At 44.7% G+C, this 23,991-nt stretch overlaps 1 protein-coding gene across 7 annotated transcripts; it reads left to right on the top strand.

Moving 5' to 3' along the window:
- Positions 1–6,795: 6,795 nt before the first annotated feature.
- On the top strand, positions 6,796–22,559 carry LOC103460525 (serine palmitoyltransferase 2-like). 7 transcript variants are annotated; one of them, XM_081602896.1, is made up of 15 exons: positions 9,735–9,839; positions 10,121–10,259; positions 10,435–10,572; positions 10,681–10,786; positions 13,968–14,162; positions 14,628–14,782; positions 15,617–15,765; positions 16,083–16,207; positions 16,333–16,426; positions 17,348–17,453; positions 18,548–18,767; positions 18,852–18,978; positions 20,308–20,443; positions 20,517–20,646; positions 21,278–22,559. In XM_081602896.1, exons 3-15 carry the CDS (start codon positions 10,463–10,465, stop codon positions 21,395–21,397), a joined length of 1,773 nt encoding a protein of 590 aa, XP_081459022.1. In that variant the 5' UTR covers positions 9,735–9,839; positions 10,121–10,259; positions 10,435–10,462; the 3' UTR covers positions 21,398–22,559. The 7 variants fall into 7 exon arrangements, 6 of the variants coding, with proteins under 6 accessions (XP_008400962.2, XP_081459026.1, XP_081459022.1 ...); XM_081602897.1 differs by lacking the exon at positions 9,735–9,839 and having other exon boundaries at positions 10,035–10,259; positions 10,717–10,786; XR_014085734.1 differs by lacking the exons at positions 9,735–9,839; positions 20,517–20,646; positions 21,278–22,559 and adding an exon at positions 19,892–19,975 and having other exon boundaries at positions 10,028–10,259.
- The last annotated feature ends 1,432 nt before the right edge of the window (positions 22,560–23,991 follow it).

Below are 23,991 nucleotides of genomic sequence, written 5' to 3'. Positions count from 1 at the left end.
CTCTGACACCTGGTGTCAGGAACTATAGCACTGCTTCGTACAGCCTGACCTGGTGTCAGGAACTATAGCCTCTGACACCTGGGTCAGGAGGGACAGCCGCTGACAACTGGTGTCAGGAGCTATAGCGTCTGACACCTGGTGTCAGGAACTATAGTCTCTGACACCTGGTGTCAGGAACTATAGCCTCTGACACCTGGTGTCAGGAGGGACAGCCGCTGACACCTGGTGTCAGGAACTATAGCCTCTGACACCTGGTGTCAGGAGGGACAGCCGCTGACACCTGGTGTCAGGAACTATAGCGTCTGACACCTGGTGTCAGGAACTATAGTCTCTGACACCTGGTGTCAGGAACTATAGTCTCTGACACCTGGTGTCAGGAACTATAACCTCTGACATTTGGTGTCAGGAACTAGAGCCTCTGACATCTGGTGTCAGGAACTATAGCCTCTGACACCTGGTGTCAGGAGGGACAGCCTCTGACACCTGCTGTCAGGAACTATAGCCTCTGACACCTGGTGTCAGGAGGGACAGCGGCTGACACCTGGTGTCAGGAACTATAGCCTCTGACATTTGGTGTCAGGAACTAGAGCCTCTGACATCTGGTGTCAGGTGTGACAGCAGCTGACACCTGGTGTCAGGAGGGACAGTGGCTGACACCTGGTGTCAGGAACTATAGCGTCTGACACCTGGTGTCAGGAACTATAGCCTCTGACATTTGGTGTCAGGAACTAGAGCCTCTGACATCTGGTGTCAGGAACTATAGCCTCTGACACCTGGTGTCAGGAACTATAGCCTCTGACACCTGGTGTCAGGAACTATAGCCTCTGACACCTGGTGTCAGGAACTATAGCCTCTGACACCTGGTGTCAGGAGGGACAGCCGCTGACACCTGGTGTCAGGAACTATAGCCTCTAACACCTGGTGTCAGGAACTATAGCCTCTGACATCTGGTGTCAGGAACTATAGCCTCTGACATCTGGTGTCAGGTGTGACAGCAGCTGACACCTGGTGTCAGGAGGGACAGCGGCTGACACCTGGTGTCAGGAACTATAGCCTCTGACACCTGGTGTCAGGAACTATAGCCTCTGACACCTGGTGTCAGGAGGGACAGCGGCTGACACCTGGTGTCAGGAACTATAGCCTCTGACACATGGTGTCAGGAGGGACAACCGCTGACACCTGGTGTCAGGAACTATAGCCTCTGACACCTGGTGTCAGGAACTATAGCCTCTGACACCTGGTGTCAGGAACTATAGCCTCTGACACCTGGTGTCAGGAACTATAGCCTCTGACACCTGGTGTCAGGTGTGACAGCAGCTGACACCTGGTGTCAGGAGGGACAGCGGCTGACACCTGGTGTCAGGAACTATAGCGTCTGACACCTGGTGTCAGGAACTATATCGTCTGACACCTGGTGTCAGGAACTATATCCTCTGACACCTGGTGTCAGGAGGGACAGCGGCTGACACCTGGTGTCAGGAACTATAGCCTCTGACACCTGGTGTCAGGAACTATATCCTCTGACACCTGGTGTCAGGAACTATATCCTCTGACACCTGGTGTCAGGAGGGACAGCGGCTGACACCTGGTGTCAGGAACTATAGCCTCTGACACCTGGTGTCAGGAACTATAGCCTCTGACACCTGGTGTCAGGAGGGACAGCGGCTGACACCTGGTGTCAGGAACTATAGCCTCTGACACCTGGTGTCAGGAGGGACAGCGGCTGACACCTGGTGTCAGGAACTATAGCCTCTGACACCTGGTGTCAGGAACTATAGCCTCTGACACCTGGTGTCAGGAACTATAGCCTCTGACACCTGCTGTCAGGAACTATAGCCTCTGACACCTGGTGTCAGGAACTATAGCCTCTGACACCTGGTGTCAGGAGGGACAGCCGCTGACAACTGGTGTCAGGAGCTATAGCGTCTGACACCTGGTGTCAGGAACTATAGTCTCTGACACCTGGTGTCAGGAACTATAGCCTCTGACACCTGGTGTCAGGAGGGACAGCCGCTGTCAGCTGGTGTCAGGAGCTATATCCTCTGACACCTGGTGTCAGGAGGGACAGCCGCTGACAACTGGTGTCAGGAGCTATAGCGTCTGACACCTGGTGTCAGGAACTATAGTCTCTGACACCTGGTGTCAGGAACTATAACCTCTGACATTTGGTGTCAGGAACTAGAGCCTCTGACATCTGGTGTCAGGAACTATAGCCTCTGACACCTGGTGTCAGGAGGGACAGCCTCTGACACCTGCTGTCAGGAACTATAGCCTCTGACACCTGGTGTCAGGAGGGACAGCCGCTGACACCTGGTGTCAGGAACTATAGCCTCTGACATTTGGTGTCAGGAACTATAGCCTCTGACATTTGGTGTCAGGAACTAGAGCCTCTGACACCTGGTGTCAGGAGGGACAGCCGCTGACACCTGGTGTCAGGAACTATAGCCTCTGACATTTGGTGTCAGGAACTAGAGCCTCTGACATTTGGTGTCAGGTGTGACAGCAGCTGACACCTGGTGTCAGGAGGGACAGTGGCTGACACCTGGTGTCAGGAACTATAGCGTCTGACACCTGGTGTCAGGAACTATAACCTCTTACATTTGGTGTCAGGAACTAGAGCCTCTGACATCTGGTGTCAGGAACTATTTCCTCTGACACCTGGTGTCAGGAGGGACAGCGGCTGACACCTGGTGTCAGGAACTATAGCCTCTGACACATGGTGTCAGGAGGGACAGCCGCTGACACCTGGTGTCAGGAACTATAGCCTCTGACACCTGGTGTCAGGAACTATAGCCTCTGACACCTGGTGTCAGGAACTATAGCCTCTGACACCTGGTGTCAGGAACTATAGCCTCTGACACCTGGTGTCAGGAGGGACAGCCGCTGACACCTGGTGTCAGGAACTATAGCCTCTGACACCTGGTGTCAGGAACTATAGCCTCTGACACCTGGTGTCAGGAGGGACAGCCGCTGACACCTGGTGTCAGGAGGGACAGCGGCTGACACCTGGTGTCAGGAACTATAGCCTCTGACACATGGTGTCAGGAGGGACAGCTGCTGACACCTGGTGTCAGGAACTATAGCCTCTGACACCTGGTGTCAGGAGGGACAGCCGCTGACACCTGGTGTCAGGAACTATAGCCTCTGACACCTGGTGTCAGGAACTATAGCCTCTGACACCTGGTGTCAGGAGGGACAGCCTCTGACACCTGGTGTCAGGAGGGACAGCTGCTGACACCTGGTGTCAGGAACTATAGCCTCTGACACATGGTGTCAGGAGGGACAGCTGCTGACACCTGGTGTCAGGAACTATAGCCTCTGACACATGGTGTCAGGAGGGACAGCTGCTGACACCTGGTGTCAGGAACTATAGCCTCTGACACCTGGTGTCAGGAACTATTGCCTCTGACACCTGGTGTCAGGAGGGAAAGCCGCTGACACCTGGTGTCAGGAGGGACAGCGGCTGACACCTGGTGTCATTAACCGTAGCGTCTGACACCTGGTGTCAGGAACTATAGTCTCTGACACCTGGTGTCAGGAACTATAGCCTCTGACATTTGGTGTCAGGAACTAGAGCCTCTGACATCTGGTGTCAGGAACTATAGCCTCTGACATCTGGTGTCAGGTGTGACAGCAGCTGACACCTGGTGTCAGGAGGGACAGCGGCTGACACCTGGTGTCAGGAACTATAGCCTCTGACATTTGGTGTCAGGAACTATAGCCTCTGACACCTGGTGTCAGGAACTATAGCCTCTGACATTTGGTGTCAGGAACTAGAGCCTCTGACATCTGGTGTCAGGAACTATAGCCTCTGACATTTGGTGTCAGGAACTATAGCCTCTGACATTTGGTGTCAGGAACTATAGCCTCTGACATCTGGTGTCAGGAACTATAGCCTCTGACACCTGGTGTCAGGAACTATAGCCTCTGACACCTGGTGTCAGGAACTATAGCCTCTGACACCTGGTGTCAGGAGGGACAGCCGCTGACACCTGGTGTCAGGAACTATAGCCTCTGACATTTGGTGTCAGGAACTAGAGCCTCTGACATCTGGTGTCAGGAACTATAGCCTCTGACATCTGGTGTCAGGTGTGACAGCAGCTGACACCTGGTGTCAGGAGGGACAGCGGCTGACACCTGGTGTCAGGAACTATATCCTCTGACACCTGGTGTCAGGAACTTTTTGTCTTCAGGAGGTCATGACAGCATAATGCTGGATTTATGCGAAGGTTTTCGCTTTTAGGGTTTTAGACTTTTAATCATCTGATAAACAGCCTGTTTGGGTTTAATTCCTTTTGACTCTTTCTCACATTTTGAAGCTGTACCTTTGAAGGATTAGGCCAAATGAAAACAGTTTTATTGTTCAATAACAGAACACTACACATTTGTTAAACTTTCTGCAGCGTTGTATGCAACTCATTACAAAAATAAATGGCTAAAATGATAAAAATGTGGATATTTATGCGAAACAATTCATTTGAATTATCGCTCATTGAAATAATAATCACCTTGTTGACAAATCGATTCATTGTTAACTGGAAAATACAGATTCTTAAAAAGGCACACAACACAGTGATTCAGCCATAACTGTACAAAATTATTTATATTTTGTATTTAAGATAACGCTTAAAACCTTTGTCTGCTGCACTGTTTTACACAGATCTCATCTAGAGGGAGTTTTAGCTTTATCTGTTTCTAATTTTACAAAATATATTTTAGTTGTTTATTTTTTCATCTGAATACATCCAGTTCATTTATAGATTTATTGAGTAAATTTTTGTTATCACCATCGAGATATATAAATTCATCCCATTATATGAATATGTAAGTGAACTCACATTAGTAAGATAATAGGAATTAACTTTAGTTTTGCAATATACTTTTGTTTTGTGTCGGACTTTGAGCAGGCAGCCAGTAACATGGCTGTATTCTCCTTGTTCTCATCAGAATAAACTGAGAAACCACCAATTTGGATTCATGATAGCAGGATTATCATGCAACCTGCTGTCTGAAGCTGGCGGATATCTGACATATTGACAAATTCTGAAGACATCTGCAGCTGTTTGGGCCCTTGTCCAGCTTGCTGGACTGGGACGACTAGTGAACACTGAGACCAATATGCTGTGGAACCAGAGCTGTAAGTTGGATGTGACTCTTGCTGAGATTCGCAGGCCAGCTGCAGGCCATAGATATCACCAGCACGATGGAATCGATCTTGAGGTTAACTCTGGTTTCTACAGGGTAACGTTTGCAAAATTACAAAGAATACTAGCAGCAACATTTTTGGTTTATTTAGCCCATTATTGAGGAAAATACATGGGTATTAATTTTTCAAAGTCATAAATTTATAATGTTATGCATTTATGATGTCACAGTTACAAACTGTCATGAAATGGAGGTTTGATGGTGAGGATGGATGCAGTTGGATCCAGGTTGTAGTAAAATGATGATAGTTTTAATGAAGATCACAAAACAGAAGACAGAAATCCAGGCAGCATAGTGAACGATGACAATAGGAACTAAGACACAATGGTAGCTCTGGGATGGCACACAATACACAACAAAGACGTGGCATTAGACAAGGATCCGACTGGGAACAAGAAACACGGGTGATGTTCACCGTCTGAACAGTTCACCGTCTGAACAGTTCACCATCAGGAACTGTTCCAGACAGTGAACTGTTCCAGGTTTGAGGCCCTCTGAATGAGAAGCCACCTTCACCAAACAATGTTTTGTACTTTGCAGTCTCCATTATCTCTAGTTACAACTCCTGTGCTTCTGGATTTTAAAATCATTTGCTCACTGACTCTGGGATGAAACCGCTGATATATTTACAAGTAAATTTTTAAAAAATAGCAAAAAGATAGTATTTCTAAAGTATTTTGTGTTGGTGCCGCTTCATTGGTGTAAAACTTTCAGTGCTTGTTTGTAGAGCAGCTTTAAATCAGATGGAGCTGCTTGGCTCCAAACAGACAGAATCACAGCATGCAGCTACAACTGGCCAGTTTTCCCACATAAACATGATCTGATGAGACAAAGACAGTTTGGGTTGGCCTTGATGGTTTTAGACACTTTAATGTGGGACACTCAGATATTTAAACTCATCCAGCTTTTGGATTTCTCTCTAGTCAGCTACGATGGAAACGTTGTTCCAAACTTTACGCTGCATTGTAAAGCACATTGAGACCATTTTATTGTATTTTATTGAGTCAAACAGTGGTTTTTAATGACTGAAACCAGCTCCCTGTCCAGCAGCTCTGCTCCCTGTTGTCGAGTCTTTGGAGATACAGAGATGATGAGTGGTGGTTTCTGATATGGGCCACATGGGCAACCACCCAGGGTGGCATCTTGTGGGGGTGCACTTCTCTATTTGCCCCCACCACACACAACCTGCTGTTATACATGCTAACATGTAGCCTCTGAATGCTACATGTTAGCATTCAGAGGCTATTTTAGGCTTGATAGCTTCACTGCTAGGCTAAGTCCTTTTATCACAACTTGCACACAATAGTTTTTTCTTGTGGCACTGTAACATCCTGTGGGACCGTTTGACTGTTGCAATCATAAAAACATACTTTGGTTTTAATAAAATAAAAATCTTGCTATAAAAAGTTTTATATATCTCGTTATAATGAGAAACTTTGTTGTTTTAACGAGAAACTGCTCTTGAACTAATTTCCTGTTTCTGGCAGTTCAGGGCTTCCATATACTTAGTGATGCAGGACTGTTTTGGTTTTTTCTGAATCAGATTAGACCACGCCCCCCGTAGATGTTTGGCCACGCCTCTTTCATCAGACGCTGTTGTGTTGGTTAACGGGACGTTGATTTCCGGTATCAGGCGGTTGTATCTGTAGGTTCATCAGTGTGTGTTTATGTGTGTGAGTGGGCTGTTATGTGAGAGAGCTTGGAGTGTGTGTGTGTGTGTGTGTGTGTGTGTGTGTGTGTGTGTGTGTGTGTGTGTGTGTGTGTGTGTGTGTGTGTGTGTGTGTTCCTTAACGTGCCCAGCTTCGGATACTGCCACCGCTTTGCACCGCAGCCGGACCGCCGGGCATACATGCCAGCTACCGCCGAGGCTCCACGGCCGTTTTCCCAGCGATGACCGAGAGCCCCGCGTCCAAACCTGCCAGCAACGGGGAGGTGTGTCTGCATGCGAGGAACGGGCTGAAACCGGAGCGGAACGGCTTCCTGAAGAGCCTCCAGCAGCAGAGCCGTCACCGGGACCGGGACGAGGAAGAGGTGAGGCCCGGGATGGGACGGCGGAAGAAGCGCTGACAGCTGCTGCTGATGCGGTCTGGAGATCCAACTTGTGCGGGTTTGTGTCCATGTGGGACGCAGCAGCTCCCGGAGCCTTTCCCTGTTTTCTGGTTTAAAGTTCGGACGCAAAACTCCATTTGAATTATTCCTGATTATACATTTTGAAGTCGTTCTTCAGGCCGCATCCCAAATTAAAGGCAGACGTGAGTGAGTTTTTATCCCCAAGCGCTGCTGTTTAATTCGGCTTACTTTCTGGACCGGGTCGATCTGCTGGCTGCCGCCCTCCCAGCGACTGCCATGAATCTGGACTGGGTAATGAGATCTGGTTCTGTTTAGTGCATACTGTCGGTGTCGAATCCGAATCTGGGCTTTCACACATGTTCACACTGGGATCAGCAAAGAAAACCTGTAAATGAATATAATATTTAGACGTAAATTAATAAAATTCAATTCAAGGCTGTCTTTTATGCCCCTAGTCCATCTCTGTTTCAATTCTGGAGTCCAAAGCAATAGATAAAAATTAAGCATAATTAATTTCAAGTAATAACTCAGTCACTGGTTTCTGTTGCACAGAGCGACTGGTGATCTGTTCAGCTGGTTTAAAGGGGACGTATCGTGTGAGATGAACTTATTTGTTGTGTTCTCGGAGTGTCTTGGAGTGCAGAACTATTTCTTGAACTACGATGTCACAGTATTTGCTTCAGAACTGCTGACCGAGGTCATGCACTTCCGGCTAACCAATTTTCCGATTCCAGCCTTTTTATTTCTTTGTGCTCCATTGCGTCGTTTGCAATGGAAGCAATGGACGCTCTCATCCCCAGGTGAAAAAAAGTATACTTTAGTGTACGTCAAACATACTTAAATTTGTGAAAGTACACTTTAAGTATACTAATTATTAAGTGTACTACCTATAAGTGTATACTAAAAATACACTTGTACCAAAATACACTTCAGTGATTCTTGAGAATAAGGACAAAATGGGTTTTAATATTCCCAATTTTTAATAAATTATTTCTCAACCTTATGTATGCAAATATGACAAATAATGTTTTGGAAATGTAAAGATGCTAAGGTGCAGGCTCCCAGTTGCAACATTTTTTTAAAAATCACATTTTTAATCAACCTGACCCAGAACATTGTCATCACCATCTGACAAAAATAAATATAAAATAATTTTTAATGACCCTATTAGTGATATTTTTACTCATTTTACAGACATTATTTTGTTTCTTGTTTCTCAAGAAACAAAAAAAATATTATTTAAAACAAAAAAACAACAAAAGTCCATCTGATGGAGTTGACCCAGAACTGAAGGTGACAAACTGGTGAGTAAAATGAAAAACTAGATACATGTGAAGTAATGCAATTTATGTAAAATACATTATAATGAATTAATTGTGCATTTAAGTGAGATTTGACAACAATTTCACTGAAAGAGTCAGAAAAACTGACGGAGTTGACAAAAAGCCAAACTACCTCAATTTATATGATGTTATTCTGAAGGAGGCCATATTGTAGCTCATCAGGTCCATGAAATCTTTACATTTTACCAAAATTAAGCTTTTATTTCACAAAATTTCATAAAAGTTTTGTAAATTGTCAGTTATGATGTTGACACATCATGGTTGTGACAAACAACTTAGGAATAAAAAGAAGAAAAAACTAAAGAATAACATAAGCTAACCGGAGCTAACCGGAGCTAACTAGCCCTCTTAGCAAAGGAAGAGACAGGAAGTGGTCATGGGGTCCTCAGAAGTTCTGGTGCCCCCAATAATGCCTGATTTTTTTTACATTCTTTTCATGTCTGACGGTGTTGACAAAAACTAGGGACACATTTCAGTGGAGTTGGAAAATATATAAAAATTATTTTTAATTCAATTTATTGATACTTTTATAATTATTTATATGACTGCTTATACTTAATTGTCATATATAGATTTTTATATTAGTTCTGCTCTGTCCCTTATACTGCTGTAACAATGTAAATTTCCCCACTGCGGGATTAATAAAGGAATATCTTATCTTAATATAGAATTTTAGTATTTTTTAAATTGTTTTAAACTATTATAATGTATTGAGTTCTGCTCCTTGACAAGGGCTTTTACGGACATCACCCACCAACTACAATGTTTAAAATAAAATAATATTCAGCAAATACCTGGAAAATATACATTGTTGTGATCACATGACCCAGGTTAGTTTAGTCAGATATTTGAAAAAATAATATTTTGTGTATATTTTATTCAAATTTTGTGCTTTATCCATAGGAGCAGTTTTGTCCCTATTCTCAAGAATCACTGACTTTTAATATATTAAATAAAAGTATACTTTAAGTGAACAAAATATGAATGAATATGTATGAATTTTGAAGTGCCTTAATAATCTTTCGCCATTTTTACTCACATAATATTGCCTTAAAAGCAGAGAGGGCCTTGACAGTAGTTACTAATTTTGGTAAATTCAAGCTGGTGACGTCCTAGTCCAAGTTAGACGACAACACAACGGGACGACAACGGATGGAAATGTAATGTGTGTCACAAAAGGAGCCCGGAGGGACGAAGGCTGCTAAGTGTTGCTAGCTGGTGGTAAGTTTACTTATTAATTATCTTCGTTTAATTATAATCAGTGCAGTAAAGATATATAACTTACGTTGGTTTCATAAATAATTATTTTATCAATTTTATTGTGACTTGTATGATTATTACTATAGCAATAATTCAGCTTTATGTTTTAACTGCATGTTTGTTGCGACTTTAATTCATAAACTAACCTGGTTTTAATTAAGCTCCATCAGACAGAGACTTTGATATTGTGAGGTTGTTGTTCTAACTCGTTCATCAATGATTTTATCTTCATATGTTTGCAGTCTAAGCAAATGAAGATGAAAGAGGAAACCAGAGAAATCAGGTGTTAGAAACCTAAAGACTTTCTGTCTCAGAAGAAGCTCTGACTCCACCAGATCACCAACCAGCTCTGAGGATGAACCTTCACATCGTCTTCATGATGTAAGTTTGTTTTTTCAATGAGGAGCTAAAGCTACATTTTCAACAGAAACTGTTGTGTTACCAACACCAAGTGCTTAATAAACATAATTTGATTTAAAGGTAACTGGACAGAAATTTTCTCTTCTCGTTAATCTAACATTTATCTTTCTTTTTTTTATTTGTTGTTGTCTTTCAGGGCCCAGTGATGGACTGGTGACCTGTCCATGGTGAACCCTGCCTCTCATCTGATGGCTGCTGGAGATGGGCACCACCAGCCCCCCTCACCACCCTGCAAGGATCAGTGTGTTCAGATCATGGATGGAAAGATTTTAAGGTAGTTTGTCTCCTTAAGTCCACATTTAAAACAGCTTCATAGTTGATGCCAACATCAGCTGATTCTATTACATTAATGACTATTTTTTTCTACTTCTAACATAAACAGGCAAAGAAGAAACCCAGAAATGTTTTTCCACCCCAGGCATCTGGTCCCAATCATCATCAGTTCTGATGATGTCACATACATGGCGAGTCCACAACGTCTTAAAATTGTAAGTATTATTTTTTTATTTGCCATTTTTCTGTTCTCTTTAAATACAAATACTTTCTGTTTAGTTGCTCTATTGTTCTTTTTTGTAGGTTCCTGTAAGGTGCAGTGAACCGGAATGTTCTGGTTGATCCTCACTTTATGTTTTATTGTCACACTTCATGTTCATGTGTTCACTTTTGATGTGTAAACTGATCATTTATGTAAAGTTCATAAAGTTGTGAGTAAAATTGGACAATTTTAAAATGTTGGTAATAAAACAAAATCTTTGAATTACTTTGAACATCTTGTGTAATTAATCTTTCCATGTAATTTTAGCCTAAAACAATGTAGTGTAGTTATTATGCATGTCATGTACAAAATAGGTACGTAGGAATAAAGACTAATTAAAAATGTAGTTTATTATCAATAGCAGGAAATCACAAATAAAAATTAAGTGTAATTTAAATATATTAATAGTATATTTAAAATATATTTGAAGTATATTAAATATATATTTTTATATAATTCTGAGACAGAATGATTTCACTCAAAATATAATAATAAAGCTCTGAAATATATTTAAAAAGTATACTTTAAGTACACTTGAAGTTGTTCCACAAAAGTATGTATAGTATACTATTGGTTATAATTTAATACTATTTAAATGCTACTAAAGTATACTAAGCACAAAATTAGTTGTTCTAAAATAGTACACTTTAAGTACATCAATAAAAGTATGTTAAAATTTAGTATACTGAAGTATACTTTTTTTTCACCTGGGTCGCCTCATTGGTAATTAATGACACTTTTAATGCAAAGTTGCTTTACAAGTTGCATTGAAAGTCCATTAAAAATGCCAACTTTGCATTAAATTGTCATTATTTACAAAATCATGCAAAGTTGGCACTTTTAATGGACTTTCAATGCAACTTTACTGAATTGTTGACACTTCCTGACAACAATCATAAGCATTCATAAAGACTTCTTTATGTTCATGACGGTGTCATGTCAGTCTTATGCACCCCGTCAAATAAAGTGTTACCAAAAACAGCATTTCTGCTGCTACTGAGTCGTTTGAGATCAACTGAAATGCTCCTTATTTCTGGCTCATGTTCCATCGCAGGATGAGTCTGTGTATGCCGTTTCATTTTAATTACATTTGAATAAAATTTCCACCTAACAAAACTCTGGGGATGTTTGGAAGTCCTCAAAAACCAACCGACTGGTTTGGATTCCTCCTTTCAGTCCAAAAAACATTTTAAAAAATCTGTTTAAGTCCAAGGTTTCCAAACTTTGGGAAAATTGTACATATTTTGAAGTACTCAATTAAAAATATTAAAATCATCTTACTTGATTTTTTTTTTTTACTTATATCTGTCAGCTACAACATAAATGTAGAACATTTAAATGAGACAAAGTTCAGGTAAACATTTTCTGAAACCACTTTAAATTCCACACAAAATGTTTTAAATCAACATTGTTTTAAAAGAAAAACATTTTAATTTTTTTGTGCTTTTTTGTCAACTTTAAAATCTTTTAAATCGTTTATCGTTTTAATAACACAATTTAAACAAAAACCAATATAACTAAAAGACAAAAATTGTATGTTATTTTTCTAGAAGTTTAAAACCCTTTAACACCTAAGTTTCAAATGTCTGCCTAAATATTTCTTCCTTATTTTAATTGTAAGTAGTTCTTTAAATGTCCTGTGAGACGATATACTTACCCATGTATCCGTAACAACTGGAACTTTCAATATCCAGCAAGTTATTTTCACAATTTACCGTCTATTAAACGAGTGCCCTCCGGATTAATTTCACTCTCTGCAGCTGTGAAATTACCGTATTAACCCGATATTGGCTGGAAAGAGAAACGTCTCCCCTTTCAGAAACCGTTGGAATTTTTCAGATAGCGCTACGTGTGGCGGAATTACGGTACTGCAAATTTAGCCGTGACACGTTCCGGTCTAGAAGATTATAAACATATCAAAGAAAATTTCAGCCTAAAAAATAAATTGTGTCCAAAGTTTAAGATCCTAGAAATGGAGGTGATGTTCTGCAGGAACACAGAGGGTTTGCTGCTGACCGGACCTCGGCCGGTTTGTGTTTATGCACTTGACGGGCATCCAGCTCCCTCAGATGTTCGACCCAGAGAGGCATAGTCGCATGCTGCAGAGGAATCCAGAAGGCGGCAGACACAACACTTGGTTGGCATAGACAGGTTTTTATTTTAATAAGACGACAGGAGGAGCGTTTCACGGCCTCAGCAGCTCCTCCCTCCTCTGGCAGCCAAACCTCACCTGTGCATCCAGTGCAAACTGAACCAGAGCTCAGTTCTCACAGATTTAACCAGAAATAAAAAAAATGTCATTTTTGTGGCCTAACAGTCAGGCTTTAATTTATTTTTTTTTGCACCAATTTCAGAAGATAATTGTAGAAATGTTGTCAACATCATGAGACAAAACATTTTTGTGCAGAGATTTCACCTGACAGGTGTCCAGTAGAGCTGCAGGTCAACGATTCACTGAGTCCTTTGGTGAATCTACAAAACAATACATTTCTCTGGTTTCTGAGTAACAGACACACCAGGAGCTTCTGGCTTAACCTGCGATTGTGTGAAATATCTGATGCATCTTATGAGTTTAATCAGAGCCGCGAATGGATTTACACCTTTTGTCATGTTAATACACTTGACAGCCGTGTTCTCACCTCCACAGGCATTACTGGCGACTTTCCAACAGAGCAGGTCCAACATCCCTCCTGGTTTCTAGCTTCAGTAGGCGACTGTTTACCGGTGAAGTCTCCTGGTTTAGCAGAGGTTTGTAGCCTCATTCAGCTGCCATGTTTGGGCTTCAGATACACAGAAGATCTGGTCGTTGCTTTGAGTCAGCTGGTTCTGTAACTTGGCAGTGGTCCGACTCTGGTTCTGAATAACCTTTTAGGTCACAGTGACTAAACCTTGTTGCCCCGAAAGCAGAATAATTAGTGAGCCTCTATTAATGGGCTCTCTTGTTTGCCATGAAACAGAGATCTAGTAATAAGGAAACGGTTATGATGGCCGTTATTCACGGCTTCACTCTGGAGGATGGAGATGATGGATCTGCTCTAATTAATCTAATGAATATGAGACATGAATATCAACTATAGAGTCTAATCTAATGTTTGCAGAAGTTGCTGAGGATGATGTTGTCGTTGTTTCTGCAGGTCCATGCAGCGCCGCATCATGGCGGCTTATACAACCGGCCCTTCCTCGAGTCTTTTGAGGAGACGCCCATGCTGGTGGCCGTCCTCACCTACATGGGCTACGGCATCCTCACCGTCTTCGGCTACCTGCGGGACTTTCTGCGTCACTGGAAGATCGAGAGGTGCCATATCGCCAGAGAGAAGGAGGAGCAGAAGGTGAGGAGGAGCAAACCCTCTTGTCCGCCTCGGTTCTCGGGTCCGGATGGCGATTTGCGCAGTCAGGGTTAAAGTTATTTTGATTCAACCTGATAGTCAAGATTTCTCCGTCCAGCAGCGCCAGACGAGTTCCTCTGTTGACGTGTGTAGCAGCAGGAAAGCTCATATAGACGATGTCTCAGCTTGTTGCGTAACGTCTCACAGTGACGCCATTGTTTCTCAGTATGAAGGTATGTGGGGACAGGAAGCTGCTGTTGACACAACGTTACTTAAAGGATATGACGTCACCCCATAATTTTGTCTAGGAACCAAGTGGATAAAACTCCAGTTTCTGGTGTTGACCTCCTACAGGCAGTGGGTCCAGATAAGACCTGGCAGCTTCCAGGTCTTATCTGGACCTGGAAGCTTTGGGATAAAATTCCTTCTCGTCCTCCAACTCCTGCTCCGTCTCCTTCCCTTCTTCAGGACTTTGTGCCGCTCTACCAGGACTTTGAGAACTTTTACACCAGGAACCTCTACATGAGGATAAGGGACAACTGGAACAGGCCCGTCTGCAGCGTTCCAGGAGCCAAGATGGACCTGGTGGACCGGGTGTCCCACGACTACAACTGGACCTTTGAGTGAGTGGTTTAGTTCTGCAGTGAGCATGTTTCTGACCGATGACCTGGACAATTCTGGACGCACCGCCGCCTTAAAGCCAGAAGGTCCTGGGTGAGCGACAAACTGGATATTTATTTTACAAACTAAATATTTACCTCATATTACAAACTAAACATTTAGTTTGTAAAATAAATATTTAGCAATTAAGTAGTTTGAAGTTGTGATATTTATAAATTAATAACAGTTAAAAAAAATAACCTTCCAGGTTAAATAACCCAAATTATTGCAGCTAATTTTGGCTGTAACTTTTCAGTCAAACCAGCTGAAAGCGAAGGAGGGCTCAGTAAATAACTCTGAGATGACCCAGTTTGGCTCGGCGAGCGATCCGCCCCGTCTGACCCAAAACCTGCCCATTGGCTGGTTAGCATAGCTGCAGGAAGCTAATGGCTGCTGATGCTGGTCTGTCGTCAGGTCAGAGTTCACAGGAGCAACGAGCCGACGCCTCGTTGGCATTTGATCCAGTTAAACAACTGAAGGAAGAAGGAAGAAGCCACCTGTCCAACAGCTACATAAGGAGTCAGATTGGTGTGTAAATGCGTCCGGTGTGAAGCAGTGAGCTTTCTGCTGGTCTGATGAGTCTGACATTTAACTGCTTGGACATTTTGACCATTTTTAAATCTGGAGGAGAAACTTGAAGCCTGACAACATCCCACAGCTCCACTCCTTCCTTCCCTTCGCCCTCTGACCTCTGACCTCCTCAGTCCTGGTCTCTCCTGTTCGGAGGTGTGATTCCAGCTATGCAGGTGCCCATTTGCCTTCACCGCCTCCCCTCTGTGTCTCTGTTCTCCTCCCAGATACACGGGCCGGACCGTGAAGGCCGTCATTAACTTGGGCTCGTATAATTACCTGGGCTTCGCTGAGAATACGGGCCGCTGTGCTGACGCTGCAGCCGAGGTCAGCATGGCGTACGGCGTTGGAGTGGCGAGCACCCGGCAGGAGATCGGTACAAACCCTTTTAACGATGCTGCAGGGAAAACCCTCCAGGTCTGACCAAAGATTTTACATCTTCTGAGAAAGCTGCTCCAAGCTGTGGCAGACGTTTCTAAACTAAGACCTGGACGACCTTTGACCTTTCAGTGACACGTTTCCTGCCTTTCTGCTTCTCTTTGTTTCTCTTCTTCTGTCATTACAGTTTCCATACCAGCCAGATTCCAGTTAACTTGATGATTATTTTGTCGTTTTTTAGTATTTTTAAATGGCGCGTCTCCTCTGCAGCGGTCAGCCGATCACTCAGAGGATTTTTAAATGTTTGTGATTCAGGGAACCTGGACATCCATGAGGAGATGGAGGACCTGTTGGCCAGGTTTCTGGGGGTGGAGTCGGCCATGGCGTTCGGGATGGGCTTCGCCACCAACTCCATGAACATCCCGGCTCTTACCGGCAAGGTGAGGCCACTCTGCTGTTCATCTTCCACATTTCTTCCCTTATTCTTTCACGTTTACAAGAGAGACCCAGGAACGGTGGATCCTGAACGTCCTCCTTCTTCTTGACCTCGGCTTTAACTCTGCAGGGCTGCCTGATTCTGAGTGACGAGCTGAACCACGCCTCTCTGGTCCTGGGAGCCAGACTGTCTGGTTCCACCATCAGGGTCTTCAAACACAACAGTGAGTCGCAAATCACAGCTCACATTTAAACCGCCTTTAGCATCTTCCTGTTACCTGCTGAAAGCCTTGCTCTCTCTCCCTGTCTAGCAGCTGAAATGATCTCAGTCAGTCTTCTTCCACAGTGAAGCAGCTGGAGGGTTCTGTACCCTTGGGCAAGGCAGTTTTCACCCGGAGTCGCCTGCTGATCTGTGTATTGGTGTGTAACTTTGACTGGATGCCTGAGCTTCGATTGGTCTGAATAAGTAGAAAAGCTCCGTATTAATTCAGTTCATTTACCATGTGTGGTGCATTCACTGAGCAGAAGGTCAGGAAAATAATCTGAGTCTCAATCACTCCCTGAAGTCCAAACCTCATAGTGTGTAATGATAGATTTGGGCCTGCGGGGGGCGACATGGATATCAACATGGTTGAAGTTGGCGCTTTAGCATTAGCAGAACTGACATCCACACACATGAACTCTGATTTAAAACCAGACAAAATATTTACAATCAGATGTTTTCAGCCTCACCAGAGGAGCTGAATGGGTGCATTTAAAGGGGCAGAACCCTAATTAGTCGGATCCAGTCATCTGATTCATTTTAAGGCCTTTTTTCCAAATTCTGCACAGACTTTAGGTGCCGAAAACAGGAGGACATCCTGGTCCTGAAGGCTGTGGTTCTGGTGAATGTGGGTCAGATCACAGGAAGGCAGATACTCCTGCAGGTGCAGATATGCCGAGGCTTCAGTCCGTGGGTGGACAGAGTCCAACAGAACCATCTATCAGACGGTCTGAGTCTGTTTTTAATGTGTGTGATAAATCCCCGAGACGATGCAGGCCTTGTTCTCCATCCTCAGCAGTCTCCCAGTCGTACATCAGTGGCTTTAGAGTCTGCCGGATCCTTCATGCTGATCTGTTTCATTTGGAGCGGTTCTGTCTGACAGACATGCAGACCCTAGAGAAACTGCTGAGAGAAGCTATAGTTCACGGCCAGCCCCGGACTCACCGGCCCTGGAAGAAGATTCTCATCATGGTGGAAGGCATCTACAGGTGAGGCCGGACCCTAACACTGCCCTCCTCTTGAATCCCTAACACTGCCCTCCTCTTGGACTCCTAACATTGCCCTCCTCTTGGACCCCTAACACTCCCCTCCTCTTGGGCCCCTATCACTGCCCTCCTCTTGGGCTCCTAACGTTCCCCTGCTCTTGGGCCCCTTACACTGCCCTCCTCTTGGGCTCCTAACGTTCCCCTCCTCTTGGGCCCCTTACACTGCCCTCCTCTTGGGCCCCTAACGTTTCCCTGCTCTTGGGCCCTTAACGTTCCCCTGCTCTTGGGCCCCTTACACTGCCCTCCTGTTGGGCCCCTAACACTGCCCTCCTGTTGGGCCACTAACACTGCCCTCCTCTTGGGCCCATATCACTGCCCTCCTCTTGGGCCCATAAACACTGCCCTCCTCTTGGACCCATAAACACTGCCCTCCTGTTGGGCCCCTAACACTGCCCTCCTGTTGGGCCACTAACACTGCCCTCCTCTTGGGCCCATAAACACTGCCCTCCTCTTGGACCCCTAACGTTCCCCTGCTCTTGGGCCCCTAACACTCCCTCCTGTTGAAGGCAGCACATTTATGACATTTGGTCATAAATGTGCTCCATTGTATTTTGTTGTTCTTCAAAGATGTGAAGCATCGGGAAACATCCTCCGAAGGCAAACAGGTGTATAATAAGTTTGGTAGATGAATTTAAAGTTCTGCTCCTGTAACCGAGGTGCAGTTGGGGAAAAACCCAGATCTCCTCCCAGTCTGCTGCAGGTCTTACTCCCACCAGCTTCATAGCATCATAACCTGAGGAATCAGAGCCAGATAATAAACTACATATATTATATTTATATTCAACCCATTTCTATCAGTTTCACTTCATTATTCATTTTACTCCTAACTGCACTGACTGGTCAGACTAAAGTTGTTTTCATGTGTTTGAGCTGGTGAAGCTGTTGGTGTATTTAACTTTGCTGCCCTGCTGCAGTTATCTAGTAAACATGTATCACATTTATGTCTGTGTTTAAGTCAGGACTGTTTGTCTGCATCAGATCGGACGATTCTAAACCTTCAGAAGCCGGTTGACGTCTCCGCCTGTTTGCTCCTGCAGCATGGAGGGCAGCATAGTACGGCTGCCGGAGGTGATCGCCCTGAAGAGGCGCTACCGGGCCTACCTGTACCTGGACGAGGCCCACAGCATCGGCGCCCTGGGCCACCGAGGGAGAGGCGTGGTGGATCACTTCGGCCTCGACCCGCGGGACGTGGACGTCATGATGGGAACCTTCTCCAAGAGCTTCGGAGCCGCAGGGGGTTACATCGCAGGGAAGAGGGTGAGGTTCTGCAGGAGACCGGAGCCGTGCTGGCCCGACTGAGCAGGACTGGGTTCGGTTAAAGCTGCTTGGTTTGTGCTGCAGGAGCTCATTGACTACCTGCGCTGCCACTCCCACAGCGCCGTGTACGCCACCTCCATGTCTCCTCCTGTGGTGGAGCAAATCATCACTTCTATGAAGTGCATTATGGGAGAAGACGGAACGACGATAGGTACGCTTTATTTATGCTTCTATCCCGTTAACAATGTCATTTATATCATTTCCTTCCTTTCAGGCCAATGAATGTTAGTTTTCTAACGTGAATAATAATAACTGTAATAATTCAAAATCAAATGTTATCTGTATAGCACATTTCAGCAGCAAGGTATTTCAAAGTGCTTTACATAATTAAAATAAAAACAGCATGTGACATTAAGTAATACTCTGTAAATTAACAGAGTATTACAATTATTTTATCACACTAATAATTTTTGGAGCTGTCAGAGCTCATAAGTTAAATAAATAAAGTAATTAAGAATGTTTTTCTTCCACAATCACCTCCTGCAGTCTCACTAGTAGCCACCAGGGGTCAGTGCAGCGCAGTAAAATGAAGAATCAGCTTTACTTCACATCTTTTTCTCTCTATTGGGTCGCCTGCTGGTTCTGTCCTGAGACGGGTTTTCCTTCTCATCCCATAATTTTTACTGCTGCTCGTTATTCTTGTCCTGGATGTGGACCAGCTGGAGTGTTTCAATGTTCCAGGTCCAGTCCAGGAACAGCTGATTTCATGAAGCAGTTTCCTCTACCAGCAGCACTGAACAGAATGACGGACACTAACTGTGAAAGCGCAGCCCGACTTCTAGATGAATAATAATCCCAGCAAAGTGGGCGGAGCCAGGGGGCCCTGAGGGGCGGGGTCAGGGGAACCTGAGGGGCGTGACCAGGGGGCCTGAGGGGCGGGGCCAGGTGTGTGGATGAGTGCAAGGCTGTGGTCAGAAAGACATTGTTTCTAATATTTCCACTGTGTCGCTTTATTTAGCAACTATTCTAGCAACGTTTTTGTTTCAAAACATCGACGAGCGACGGATCTGGTGACTTTTGAAGAAAAAGCAACAAGTTTAGTGACACTTGGCCACTTTTTGCAGATGTATGTGAATGACATGCATTGAAATCAGGCTTCTGAATGACGAGCCCGGCTTTCACCGTGACAATCTGCCACTTTTTCACTGGTAAGAAGAAATTATTAGGAGTTTTAGCTTAATTTTTTTTACAAATTACAAATAAAGACATAACATAGAATATGAAAATAAAATAACCCAAAACTAAGATCAGCATTTTCCCATGGGGTCAAAGGTCAGGGCAAAGAAGTGATTGAAGTGACATTGGTCCGATGTGCTCTGACCTTTGACCGGGAACCTGCATGAACAGAACCAACTGGACCAGCAAGGTGAAGGGAGTCACAGGGTGTACTTACTTTCTACCAGACGTCTCTGTTAAGGAAATGACCTGGGTGTGTTTTCTTTCTGCAGACTGTAAGCTGCTCTTGTCTGTTCTGGTCCAGGTTCTGACCGGATCCGGCAGCTGGCTGAGAACACCGCCTACTTCCGACAAAGACTTCGGGGAATGGGCTTCATCATCTACGGGAACGACGACTCGCCCGTCGTTCCCATGATGCTCTACATGCCCGCCAAGATAGGGTGAGGCTGCAGATGCTGACCTTTGACCTCAGGCCGCCGGGCGCTGACGTTTCCCTCCTGTGTGTCCCGTCAGAGCGTTCGGCCGCGAGATGCTGAGCAGAAACATCGGCGTGGTGGTGGTGGGCTTCCCGGCCACGCCCATCATCGAGTCGCGGGCGCGCTTCTGCATCTCGGCCGCTCATTCCAGAGAGCTGCTGGACCAGGTGAGAAGCCGCCGCCGCAGCAGCAGCAGCCGCCGCAGCAGCAGCAGCCGGCGCCGCAGCAGCAGCAGGCGCCGCAGCAGCAGCAGGCGCCGCAGCAGCAGCAGCAGGCGCCGCAGCAGCAGCAGGCTGCGGAGTTCGATCCATTCCTCCAGTCATTGCTTCAGAGGTTTGCTACTCAGAGAGTTAAGTGGAAGGACAGTGCTGGCTTCTGCAACAAGAAAGCATCCTCCACTGGTTATGCAGTAGTGTGAATTTTGGCCTGACTGCCGAGCCACAGGATGCGGGTCGTGTGAACGAGAGATGCTTTCTGGTGAAGTTCAGTCAGACTAGGATACATGACGTTTTCCTGCTCAGATCCAGAGAGGGAAACTGACCGTAGCTTCCTGTTGGTTCCTCTGTGACGGCGCCCTGAGGAAATGACGGTCAATCAATACTATCAAGACTATTTCAATACTTGTGTTGAACCAAAGAAAATTTAAATATCAGTCTCAGACTGAAGAACAGCAGCTGATGCTGAGGTGTTTAAGACGGTTCCATTTCCTGACTGCCGTCATAGCCGCATGTTTCTATATTTGTTGCTTCGCTGTTTTGAGCTAAAAGCTGAAACGTTTGGTCATAAATGTCTCCACAGGCGCTGAGTGCCATCAGCGAGGTCGGTGACCTTCTTCAGCTCAAGTATTCGCGTCACAGGATCCAGCCGTCTGGGGCGCGACCCTTCGATGACGGCGTCTACGAGGACATCGATGACTAACACGAGGTCACAGGCCAAGATGCGTCACAAGTCTTCCATGAGGATGGAGATGTTGCACAAGTCCCTTTGGTCCCTGGCTCACGATAAACCCCCAGCCACACATCCTGCCCTCTAACTGCACTTCGCCTTAAAGCTGCAGCATGCTTGAAAGAAGCACCTCTTCTTCTCACTCTGTGTTTTTATGAGACTCTGTGAGGCAGGCGTCGCTTCACGTTACAGAAACCAATGATATTATCATTTAACCACCACTGACGGTCCGTCTTCAGCTGACAGTTCTTCATGTTTTCCAGCTGAGCTTTTTCATCTGACTGTAAAATGTGATGTTTTTGACCAACAAAATAGTTTCCTGTTGCTTTGTTTTGCTCAATGAATGATGTGTTCATATCTCCTGTCATCTGGTTGGTCTAAGGTCGCATCGTTCTGAGCTTTTGAAGGATGAAAATACTTGTTTCATTAAAAACAGCATCAGATCAGAACCTGCTGGTGAAAAGCAAAGTTTCAGTTTTCAGAGTTTACACACTACATCCCAGCAAGCTGATCTGGCCTTTCCCAGATTATAAAACAGTTTCAGATACCGAGAGCAGAACATTATGTGAGATTATGATGTTGGAGGCGCAGGACCACAAAGGGCCAGTAGGAGGCAGAGTTGAGCAGGTTGTTGTATTTCAGGAAGGTTTTATGTTCCAGGTTTTGACATGTTTGTCCAGTTGGACGGATTCTTTCCTGCCCTTAATGTCCACACCTGCAGCTTCAGAGGCAGAAACGCTGAAGGTGATGCGGACGGGCCGAGGCGACGGCAAGCTGCTGGGGTTCAAACGAGCCCACACCATCATTCCTCCACCACTGTGCTGGACTGTTGGCCTCTGGTATTTATGCTGATTTTTTGCATCTGGTTTCCTCCGTCTGGGTTCTGTCCGTCTCGGTTCTGATCCAGATGTTCTCTGATAGACTTTAGTGCCTTGAAGTCATTGTTTTGCAGATTTGGAAAATGTTGAGCATGTTTATTTCTGGCCTTCACCAGAAGTTGAGTGCTGGGCGTGTTTCTGTTGAGCGCCTTGCATTTCATCATCTCAGATGCTCCACCAGAGTCACTAACTGTTCATATAAGAGCTGCCACTGTTCCAGTCCAACCAGCACATCATTAAAACAATACACATCTGGAGATGCCTGCAGCCTTTTTATTGCAACTGCTCTACAGCAATATTCTCAACGTTAATCTGTAACAACAGTGGAAACAGTTTCATGAGATCACAGCACGTTTGACAGATTAACTCTAAGTATGCCAAGTACGTCCTCGTCTACACAAACAGTCCCTGAGCTGCTCAAAGATGACGGTTGAAAAATCAGAAATATTTTACCTGACCAGAAACTTTCTAGACTTCACCTGAATGCATCGTGTTGTCGGCCTGCGTTGGACTGGAGTCCGTCACAGGACGGCCAATAGGGCTGTAGTGATACAATAATCTCACGATGCGATCGATACGCGATATTCTGCACACGATACGATATATATTGCGATATTCAGCAAACGATACAATTCACTACACTTGCGATTTTCTGAAAGATTTTAGAGTGACAGAGTGATTTTGGTGACATTTTGTGACTTATAGAGTTGGACTGAATTAATTTAACTGAAAACTGATCAAAAGCACCAACTACACGATACCTGGCTCTGGTTGGACACAGACTTAAAGAAGACAGCTGGATAAAATGAATGAAAAGAAGTGGTGAGAAAACATGTTTTTTTTTAATTGAAACAGTACAAACCGTAGCTTACATGCATTTGTAAAGTAAATAAAGTCACCAAGTACCTGCTCTGAGTAGTTTGATACCTTTTTAACTGAACATCTGAAGGAATCACTAAGCCTGATGACCTAATCACTCTCCCGGCGAAGCAAGCAGTGAGTGAGCCAGGTGACAGTTGGATGTTATGATACTTGCGGATGAATATCGATTTTTTTTTCTAGGAAATAAAATATCGATATATATCGCAAAATCGATATTATTACACAGCCCTAACGGCCAACCAGGCAGCCGTTCATTCCTACAGGACGTTTACAGCAACTAATCAACCCAACAGTCGTGTTTGTGGACTGTGGGAGGAAGCCGTGCTAACGCTAAGCTTCCACTAGACTCCAGGCTGGATTTGAACCCAGCAGTCCAAATCACTGCTCCACTGTCCAAATCTGATGAGAAACATGTAAACATAAATTAAATAGGGAAATACACTCAAAACTGAAGGTGATGTTACACATATGGGGCCCAGATGGGCTTTCCTGCAGGAGCCTCTGGGTAAAACCTGTCAGGTTGAGAACTACATGGAGACCCACCAGCTGAATCGAACCCGCATGGGGCCCACGCTGATGACACATTTTCTTTATATTCACATTTAAAGTCCACTCTCGCTCAGTCATGTTTCTATTAACATTTTTATGCACATTTTGAAGTATTGCATTGGAACATGTGCATGGAAACTCAGAGTTTTTACGCTCACGTGAGGCGTTTCTGACCAAATAGAGTTCATGAACCAAAGAGGAGATGGAGACAATGTTGGATAAGCTGCTTGTTCCTGACCAAGGGCACAAACATAGAAA

The sequence above is a fragment of the Poecilia reticulata genome, chromosome 22 (genome assembly GCF_904066995.2).
Source record: "Poecilia reticulata chromosome 22, P_reticulata-male-v2, whole genome shotgun sequence".
Taxonomy (NCBI): domain Eukaryota; kingdom Metazoa; phylum Chordata; class Actinopteri; order Cyprinodontiformes; family Poeciliidae; genus Poecilia; species Poecilia reticulata.
This window is presented reverse-complemented; position numbering and strand designations above follow the sequence as displayed.

Excerpts from the sequence above, each read along its gene's own strand:
- LOC103460525 (XM_081602896.1), top strand. The coding sequence starts at position 10,463 with ATGGTGAACCCTGCCTCTCATCTGATGGCTGCTGGAGATGGGCACCAC. Across the intron at positions 15,766-16,082 it reads GAGCACCCGGCAGGAGATCG|GGAACCTGGACATCCATGAG; the intron begins GTACAAACCCTT and ends TTTGTGATTCAG. Across the intron at positions 16,208-16,332 it reads TCCCGGCTCTTACCGGCAAG|GGCTGCCTGATTCTGAGTGA; the intron begins GTGAGGCCACTC and ends TTAACTCTGCAG.